Source organism: Arachis ipaensis, chromosome B04 (assembly GCF_000816755.2).
Source record: "Arachis ipaensis cultivar K30076 chromosome B04, Araip1.1, whole genome shotgun sequence".
Lineage (NCBI taxonomy): Eukaryota > Viridiplantae > Streptophyta > Magnoliopsida > Fabales > Fabaceae > Arachis > Arachis ipaensis.
This window is the reverse complement of record NC_029788.2, coordinates 22,778,474-22,788,811: the sequence shown is the minus strand read 5'-3', so window position 1 is coordinate 22,788,811 and position 10,338 is coordinate 22,778,474. Positions and strand designations below refer to the sequence as shown.

Sequence of the window (10,338 nt, the reverse complement as noted above, 5' to 3'; positions counted from 1 at the left end):
GAGAGGTGATGGATTCATAAGACATTCATATCTTTAAGACAATGTTACTAACTACTAATGATCATGTAATGAAGACACAAACATAGATAAGCACATATCATAGAAAACAAAAAACAGAAGAAATAAGAACAAGGAATGAATCCACCTTAGTGATGGTGGCGTTTCCTTCTTGAGGAACCAATGATGTCCTTGAGCTCTTCTATGTCTCCTCCTTGTCTTTGTTGCTCCTCCTTCATTGCTTTTTGATCTTCTCTTATTTCATGAAGGATGATGGAGTGCTCTTGATGTTCCACCCTTAGTTGCTTCCAATAATTGTGTAGAAGAAAATGTATCCCCTGAGGTATCTCAGGGATCTCTTGATTTGCAGTCAAATGTTCTACCACTGAGCTATAGACCCTTGATGGAAGCTTTTGTCTTTCCTTTTCTCTTTCTAGAGGTTTCTCTGGCCTTAGGTGCCATCAATGGTTATGAAAAAACAAAAAAAAACTATGCTTTTACCACACCAAACTTAGAATATTGCTCGCCCTCGAGCAAAAGAAGAAAGAAAAGAAGAAGAAGATATGGAGGAGATGGTCGTGTTTTGGGGAAGAGTGTTTATGGGATTGTGTGAAAGGATGATTGAGAAGAGAGAAGAGAGTGAGTGGAGGTAGGTGGGGATCCTATGGGGTCCACAGATCCTGAGGTGATCCTGTGGGGTCCACAGATCTTGAGGTGTCAAGGCATTTACATCCCTGCACCAATTTAGGCATGCAAAATGCCCTTGCACACAACTCTGGGCGTTCAGCGCCAGGTTGGTGCCCATTTTGGGCATTCAACGCCCATTTGCTGCCATTTCTGGCGTTGAACGCCAGAACCATGCTTGTTCTGGGCGTTCAGCGCCAGAACCATGCTTTGTTCTGGCGTTGAACGCCAGGCAGGTTCTTCCTCCAGGGTGTGATTTTTCTTCTGCTGTTTTTGATTCCGTTTTTGATTTTTTTGTTTATTTTGTGACTCCACATGATTATGAACCTATAAAGACATATAACTAAGAAAAATATTGTTAGATAAATAAAAATTGGGTTGCCTCCCAACAAGCGCTTCTTTAATGTCAATAGCTTGACAGTGGGCTCTCATGGAGCCTCACAGATGTTCAGAGCATTGTTGAGACTCTCCAACACCAAACTTAGAGTTTGGATATGGGAGTTCAACACCAAACTTAGAGTTTGGATATGGCCTCCCAACACCAAACTTAGAGTTTGACTGTGGGGGCTTTGGTTGACTCTGCTTTGAGAGAAGCTTTTTCTGCTTCCTCTCCATGGTTGCAGAGGGAAATCCTTGAGTTTTAAACACAAGGGAGTTCTTATTCCATTGAAGGACTATTTCACCTCTGTCAACATCAATGACAGCTCTTGCTGTGGCCAGGAAAGGTCTTCCTAGGATGATGGATTCATCCTCTTCCTTTCCAGTATCCAGGACTATGAAATCAGCAGGGATGTAAAGGCCTTCAACCTTTACTAACACGTCCTCTACTTGTCCATAAGCCTGTTTTCTTGAGCTGTCTGCCATCTCTAATGAGATTTTAGCAGCTTGCACCCCATAGATTCCCAGGCTGCATCAGAGAAACCAATTGAGGTTTCAGCTCAAAGTTGTTTGCTCCAATGGCAGGAATGGAGATGCTTCTTCCATGTAAATTGGAATTTGGTGCAGTAAAGTCACCAAGCATCTTCCTTACATTATTATTATTTTCGGCTGCCATCTCCTCTTCCTGTTCGAAAATTTCTGAAAGGTTATCTCTGGATTGTTGTATTTTAGCTTCTCTTAGTTTCCTTTTCAGAGTCCTTTCAGGTTCTGGATCTGCTTCCACAAGAATGTTCTTGTCTTTGCTCCTGCTCATATGACAAAAAAGAAGGTACAGAAAAATAATAATAATAGAAATCCTTTATACCACAGTATAGGGATTCCTTTGTGAGTGAAAGAAAAGAGGGAGAAAAAGAATGTAATGGAATGGAAGAAAACCAACTGTGATGAGGATTGAGATGTGAGATGAGATGTTAGTAGATGAATAAATAAATAGAATGAGATGAGAGAGGGAGAATTTTCGAAAAATATTTTTGAAAGAGAGTTAGTGATTTTCGAAAATGGTTTTTGAAAAATGTTAGTATTTTTCGAAAAAAAAAAAATTTTTTTAAATAAAAAATAAAAATAAAAATAATTAGTTAATTAAAAAGAAATTTTTGAAAAAGGGGGAAGATATTTTCGAAAATTAGAGAGAGAGAGTTAGTTAGGTAGTTTTGAAAAAGTTAAGAAACAAACAAAAAGTTAGTTAGTTAGTTGAAACAAATTTTGAAAAGATAAGAAGTTAGGAGGTTAGAAAAGATATTTTGAAACCAACTTTTTGAAAAAGGTAAGATAAGAAGATATTTTGAAAAGATATGATAAAAATTAGTTTTGAAAAAGATTTGATTTTTAAAACCACAATTAATGACTTGATTCACAAGAAATCACAAGATATGATTCTAGAACTTAAAGTTTGAATCTTTCTTAACAAGCAAGTAACAAACTTCAAATTTTTGAATCAAAACATTAATTGATTATGTTGTTTTCGAAAATTTGATATAAAAATATGAAAAAGATTTTTGAAAAATATTTTTGGAATTTTCGAAAATAACTAAGAATTTTGAAAAAGATTTGATTTTTGAAAAAGATTTTGAAAAAGATTTTGAAAAAGATAAGATTTTCAAATTGAAAATTTGATTTGACTCATAAGAAACAACTTGATTTTTAAAAAATTTTGAAAAAGTCAATCCAAATTTTCGAATTTGATGAGAGAAAAAGGGGAAAGATATTTTTTTTTTTTGAATTTTTATGATGCAAGAGAAAAACACTAAAATGATGCAATGCATGATATTTTTAGATCAAAACATGTGATGCATGCAAGAATGCTATGAATGTCAAGATGAACACCAAGAACACTATGAATGGCAAGATGAACATCATAGACACAATTTTGAAAAATTTTTAATGCAAAGAAAACATGCAAGACACCAAACTTAGAATTCTTTAATGCTTAGACACTAAGAATTCAAGAATGCATATGGTAAACATGAAAAGACACAAAACAAAAAATCATCAAGATCAAACAAGAAGACTTACCAAGAACAACTTGAAGATCATGAAGAACACTATGAATGCATGATATTTTCGAAAAATGCAAGATGCATATGCAATTGACACCAAACTTATAACATGACTCAAGACTCAAACAAGAAACACAAAATATTTTTTATTTTTATGATTTTCTAATTTTTTGGATTTTTATTTTATATTTTTCGAAAATTATTTAGAAAAAGGAAAAATAAGGATTCCAAAATTTTTAATATGAATTCCAGGAATCTTGCCATGTTAGTCTTAAAGCTCCAATCAAAGGGTCTGGCATGGCTTAACAGCCAGGCACGCCATTTCGAGTTCTGTATCTCCAGAAAATCCACTTTGAGTGCAGGGAGGTCAGAATCCAACAGCATCAGCAGTCCTTCTTCAACCTCTGAATCTGATTTCTGCTCAAGTCCCTCAATTTCAGCCAGAAAATACCTGAAATCACAGAAAAACACAAAAACTCATAGTAAAGTCCAGAAATGTGAATTTAACATAAAAACTAATGAAAACATCCCTAAAAGTAACTAGATCCTACTAAAAACATACTAAAAACAATGCCAAAAAGCGTATAAATTATCCGCTCATCACACACAAAAATGAAGCATTTTTGGTCTTTGAACCTTTTTGCAAGAAAATTCAAAATGAAAAGGATTTGAAAATCTCTTCTATAAGAAGCGATCATGGAACTGAATTTGAAAATAATTTGTTTGAATCCTTTTGTGATGAATTTGGAATATCTCACAACTTCTCTTGTCCAAGAACACCACAACAAAATGGTGTTGTGGAAAGAAGAAATAGAAGCATACAAGAGATGACAAGAGCTATGCTTTGTGAGAGTAATGTTCCAAAATTCCTTTGGGGTGAAGCGGTTAACACAGCATGCCACATTTTAAATAGAACAATCATAAGGAAATTTTTGAAGAAAACCCCTTATGAACTTTGGAAAGGCTACCCACCAAACTTAGACTACTTACACATCTTTGGATGCAAATGTTTTGTTTAAAATAACAAAGAAAATTTGAAAAAATTTGATCCAAAGGCTTATGAGTGTTTGTTTGTAGGATATTCCACAACTAGTAAAGCATATAGGGTTTATCATCAAGATGCTAGAATTATTGAGGAGTCCATACATGTCACATTCTGTGACACTAACTTAGTACAAAGTATTTTGAAAGATTGTGATGCAGGAAATCAAGCTCAAAAGGAAGCTGAAACTGTGCAAAATCAAGAGAAAGGACATTCTGGTCAAACTGAACCAGAAACTGCAACTGCTGAAAATTCGAGAGACAATTCCATTTTGTCTCATGAATCTGAAGGAAATCCTGAAGCCAGCAGCACCCAGAATCCCTTGGTATCTCAATCTGCATCCAAGTCCACTAGACCTCGTGAATGGAGATTCTTGAAGAATTATCCTGAGGAATTTGTCATTGGGGACGTCTCTCATGGAGTGCAAACAAGGTCTTCTACTAGAAAGACAAATGAAGGATCAAACATTGCCCTTCTTTCACAAATAGAGCCTCAAAACGTCAAGGAAGTACTCAGTGACCCTTCTTGGGTTAAAGCTATGGAGGATGAGCTTCTTGAGTTTGAAAAGAACCAAGTATGGACTTTGGTTCCAAGGCCAAGTGGAAAGAAAGTGACCGGCACCAAGTGGATTTTTCGGAACAAGTTGGGAGAAGATGGTAGCATTGCAAGAAACAAGGCAAGGCTAGTGGCACAAGGATATGACCAAGAAGAAGGAATAGACTTTGATGAATCCTTTGCCCCTGTTGTCCGAATGGAAGCCATAAGACTTCTCTTAGCCTATGCTGCATTTTGTGGTTTTAAACTATATCAAATGGATGTGAAATGTGCATTTTTAAATGGTGTGATAGATAGAGAGGTGTATGTGGAGTAGCCTCCTGGTTTTGAAAATAAAGAACATTTTGATCATGTTTTCAAATTGTCTAAAGCTCTCTATGGTTTAAGACAAGCTCCTAGAGCTTGGTATGAGAGACTTAGTTCTTTTCTTTTGAAAAATGATTTTCAAAGAGGCACCACTGACACAAATCTATTCATCAAGAACTCTAATGATTCTTTTATTTTAGTCCAAATATATGTTGATGACATTATTTTTAGATCAGCAAATGAATCCCTTTGTTCTGAATTTGAAAAACTCATGACAAGTGAATTTGACATGAGTATGATGGGTGAACTTAATTTCTTCCTTGGGCTGCAAATTAAACAAACTGAAAAATGTATTTTCATTCATCAAGAGAAGTATGCCAAGGAATTAGTCAAGAAATTTGGTATGAAAAATGCCAAACCCATGGGAACTCCCATGCATCCTAGTTCTAAATTAGATAAGGGAGAAACTGAGAAAGATGTTTATGAGACTAGGTATAGAGGAATGATTGGTTCTCTTATGTACTTAACTTCCTCTAGACCCGATATTGTGCAAAGTGTTGGATTGTGTTCTAGGTTCCAACCCAAACCTAAAGAGTTACATCTTTCTGCAGTTAAAAGTATCATTAGATATGTTCATGGCACATCCAATTTTGGTCTTTGGTATCTTAAGATTGATGATTTTTCTGCAGTTGGTTATTGTGATGCAGACTTTGCTGGTGATAGAGTTGATAGAAGGAGCACTTCAGGCCTATGTTGCTTCCTTGGAAAGTCATTGAATGTTTGGTCAAGCAAGAAGCAACCAACAGTGGCCTTATCCACTGCAGAGGCTGAGTATATAGCTGCTTCTTCTTGCTGTTCTCAACTTTTATGGTTAAAAACACAGCTTGCTGATTACAAATTAAAGGTTGAAAATATTCCCTTGATGTGTGATAATATGAGTGCCATTAATATTTCTAAAAATCCAGTCTTGCACTCTAGGACTAAGTATATTGAAGTGAAATTTCACTCAATAAGAGAACATGTCCAAAAGGGGGATATTTGCATTCAATTTGTTAAATCAGAGGAGCAATTAGCAGATATTTTTACAAAACCATTAGCTGAGGATAGATTCTGCATGCTTAGGACTTGTCTAGGAATTTTGAGTTATGATTCTCTATTTGAAAAGTGCTGATGTATTTGCTGGAGCTTTTTGTCTCATAAACAGGTATGAGATAATTCTGGGCAGGTGATGAACGTTTCCTTCAAACCAGCATGTTCTGGGCTTGTTTCAAGTGAAAGCTAATCTGGGCCAACCTTAAGTCAGATCTGGGCAGTCCTATGTGTTTCCTTAAGTCCAACCATCTCTGGGCCCAAATATGAATGTTACATTTTTTGGTTTATAATTTTTTTTGGCATGGGCGTTTATTTTTTGAAAAAGCTTTATTTTAATTTTTTTCAAAAAAAAAAGAGGCTTTTCTGTTTGATTTTTTTTATTTCGAAAATTTAAAATTAAATTTTCTTGTTTTGAAAATCAAATCAAATCTTTCTTTTATGAGGTCATGTCTTTTCAAGTCTTTTCAAATGGTGATGCAGTTGCATGGTTTTGGAAATCCACTTTTGGGTACGGTTACCAACACTCCCTCTCTTCCCTCCATAACTTCTCCTCAAACTCTTCGGTTTCTTCCCACTCACTTCACTGCCTCTCTCCTCAAAAGACTGAAACCAACCAAATGAGGAAGAAGACCATTGCTAAAAGGCCTCCTCGTGAAAAAGTGTACAAGCTTCCCTCAAAGCCTTCCACTCGTTCCCAAGACCGAACCTTCACTCCATCTCCTTCTCCTCCTACCTCTCCTCCTCGCTGTGACCCCATGGCTCGGACCAAAAATACTCCAAGATATCCTGCTCCTGCCAAGCCGACGCCACCACCTAAGACGACGCCCTCCAAACCAAGCTCTTCGAAACCTGACTCATCCAAGGGGAAGCGTCCTGCTGTTGAAGAACCTGTTCCTGAGACAGCAAAACCTAAGTCAAGGTCTGTCCCTATTCGATCACAAAGAGGTAACCCTCATCGCCCTCTCAAATCTGTTAGAGAACCAGACATTAATCCTTTTTCTCACAAATCACACTACATGACATCTCACTCAGACTTTAACCCCATCGTTTCAAATTTGCCATGAACCACGATTTTTATGAGGGAGTTATTCAGTATCGTACTCTATGTCCATCTTTTCTGGCTGATTTACCTGATTTGAAAAAGAAAGGCTTTTCTTTTGTTGAAAATTTGGAGTTTTTAGACTGGAATCACCTTTTCAAAATCAAAAAACATTTATATCCTCAGTTAGTCAAAGAATTTTATGCAAACATGACTTACCATGAAGGAAGTGTGCATTCTTATGTTAATGGCAGAGACATTATCTTGAATAATGAAACTATCAGTGACTCCTTGAAGTACACTGATGTTGGGCCGTGTGCTTATACATCTGTAAAGTGGGATGATGGAGTTGGTATCTCTTACCATGATGCTTTGGCTCACATTTGTGAACATGTTTCCTTAATTGATTGCATCACACCCACTCACAAAGCCCTAGGATATGAACATGCTCAGTTGCATCGAATTGTTAATCACATCTTGATTCTTCAAAGTGGTTCATATCAAAAGGTTTCTTACACGGACACACTTGTTTTGTATGCCCTAATCACTAAAACAGAAATCTCTTTTGCCTATTTGATGGCTAGATACATGTTTGATTCTGTTAGAAGTGTGAAAGATAAAGTACTACCTTATGACATGTTTTTAACTTGCATATTTGAGAATTTTGGTGTTGATCTGTCAAATGAGGCTTATGAAAACAGACATTCATACCTAAAACGGGGTGATTCAGTGAAACAGAACAAAGGACCCACTAGATCTGAAAGAGTGGTTCTAGATGATGATGATGAAGAGTTCATTCCAGATGACTCTCCTCCTCCTTCCATCGAGGGAACTTCCATCTCAACTGGGAAGAAATCTGCTCTACTAAATGTGGTCAAGGATGTTGCTCAAGAATTTGTTTCCCAATCAAACCACATGATTGCCATGAGCAAGGAACAAAGGAAGCTAGCTAGCAAGCATGAGAATTTTCTGAGAAAATCAAGAGGTAGGGTGGCTGTGCTCATGACCTTCATTGATAACCTTCACAATGATGAAGACATTGCCACTAATGTTGAAGAGGAAGCTGCTTCGTAGGGGAATGGTTCTGATGCCTAGGATTTGTCTCATGAAAACTGTTGCTGCTGCTCTCTTTTTGTCTCATGAATTCTGTTTCTTTAGCTACTTTTGAACTGTTTCATTTTGGATGACTGTAATAACTCTAGATATTGATGCACCTTTGGTAGTTTAGTCAGTACTTTGCACTATGGACTAACTCTTTTCTGCAGGATGCAAGACTTTGTTTTTGTTAATCTTGCTTATTATCCACCCTTGATGACAAAAGGGGGAGTAATAGCAATAGTATAGCAATAGTATAGCAGATCCTAGTACTTCTTTTGGGATTTTTTGCTGCATTAATACTTGATTTCACCTGCTGATGATATTAGCTTAATGATTGGGCTGATTATATAGTGTTGTTTGTTTGATATCCCTTAGACAAGATAATTGTGAATAGCTCTCTATTGTGTTATCTTTTAGTACAATGTAAAACAGGAATAAAGAAGAAAGCATAATTCCAGGGGGAGCTAATCTTGAAAAGGAAAGGGGGAGCAACACTAAAGCAAGAAACATCAAAAGGAAGTTTTCTAACCTTACTAAAATTTAAATTCCTTTGATCATTGCTTGATTATGTTTGTCATCAAGGGGGAGATTGTTGAGTTAAGAAATTAATTAATAAAATTGATGATGACAAACATTTGACTAGTGGGCTAATCACCCAATTAGTTTTGATTATTTTTGATAAGTGATGCAGGCTAAAAACAAGTGTTGCAGCAGCCCAACATCAAACAAAAGATATATGCTAATGGGCTGAATGGTAAGGAAGACAAGCCCAAGTCTTTCATCTCAAGCAAAAGTCTTCCAAGAAGCAAGGCAAGGCACCAACGGGCTGAACTTGAGAAGAACCCGATCCAAGCCCGAATTGATTTTCAATTCCCTCCATCTTGCCTTACCAGAAGCAACGTTCCTCTACTCTCTAATCAAGTCAAATCAAAGCTTCAGAAAAGTAAGAAACTCTGTACGCATGTCTTAATAAATTATTTTTCATTCACAACTTCGATACAACTAACCAGCAAGTGCACTGGGTCGTCCAAGTAATAAACCTTACGTGAGTAAGGGTCGATCCCACGGAGATTGTTGGTATGAAGCAAGCTATGGTCACCTTGTAAATCTCAGTCAGGCGGATATAAAGCCCACTTGGTGTGTGCTTGGGCTGAGCTTGAATGTTACACGTGTAGAGGTCAATCTTGGAGTTGAACACCAGTTTGTAACGTATTTCTGGCGTTCAACTCTGGCTTGTGACATGTTTCTGGCGTTTAACTCCAGACAGCAGCATAGAACTGGCATTCAACGCCCTTTTACGTCATCTAAACTCGGCCAAAGTATAGACTATTATATATTTCTGGAAAGCCCTGGATGTCTACTTTCCAACGCAATTGGAAGCGCGCCATTTTGAGTTCTGTAGCTCCAGAAAATCCACTTTGAGTGCAGGGAGGTCAGAATCCAACAACATCAGCAGTCCTTCAACCTCTGAATCTGATTTTTGCTCAAGTCCCTCAATTTCAGCCAGAAAATACCTGAAATCATAGAAAAACGTACAAACTCATAGTAAAGTCCAGAAATGTGAATTTAACATAAAAACTAATGAAAACATCCCTAAAAGTAACTAGATTCTACTAAAAACATACTAAAAACAATGCCAAAAAGCGTATAAATTATCCGCTCATCAGGTTAGTACTAAAAGGAATAGTTAGGTATTAGCATAGCCAATGTCAAGTTAGGTTAGAACTTGAGTGTGAAAGGATTGGGTCAATCCTGTGAAATTGGTGTATGTAATACTGTTAACTATAGTGAAATTCTTCCATAGTTGTGGAGGAGACTGGACGTAGGTTGCATAGCACAAGGCAACCGAACCAGGATACATGCTGGTGTTAGCTTTTCTCTTCTCTGCTGTGTTCTGGTTTCTGATATTCATGAGACAAAAATAAATTGTCTCATAAATTTTCGCTGCTGAGTACAAACAGTATCAAAATTGAAAGTTTGTTTAAAAAGGATAATAACAGCAACTAAAAGGAAGGCATAGATTCAACCCCCTTCTCTAAGCCTACCACAACCTTCAGATACCATATATATAAATTATAAAACCTAACTCT

The 10,338-nt window shown here is 36.7% G+C and overlaps 1 protein-coding gene across 1 annotated transcript; it reads left to right on the top strand.

Annotated features, from left to right (window-relative positions):
* LOC107636336 (extensin-like) lies at window positions 6,729-7,175 on the top strand. The gene has a single exon (XM_016339854.1). It carries the CDS (start codon window positions 6,729-6,731, stop codon window positions 7,173-7,175), a length of 447 nt encoding a protein of 148 aa, XP_016195340.1.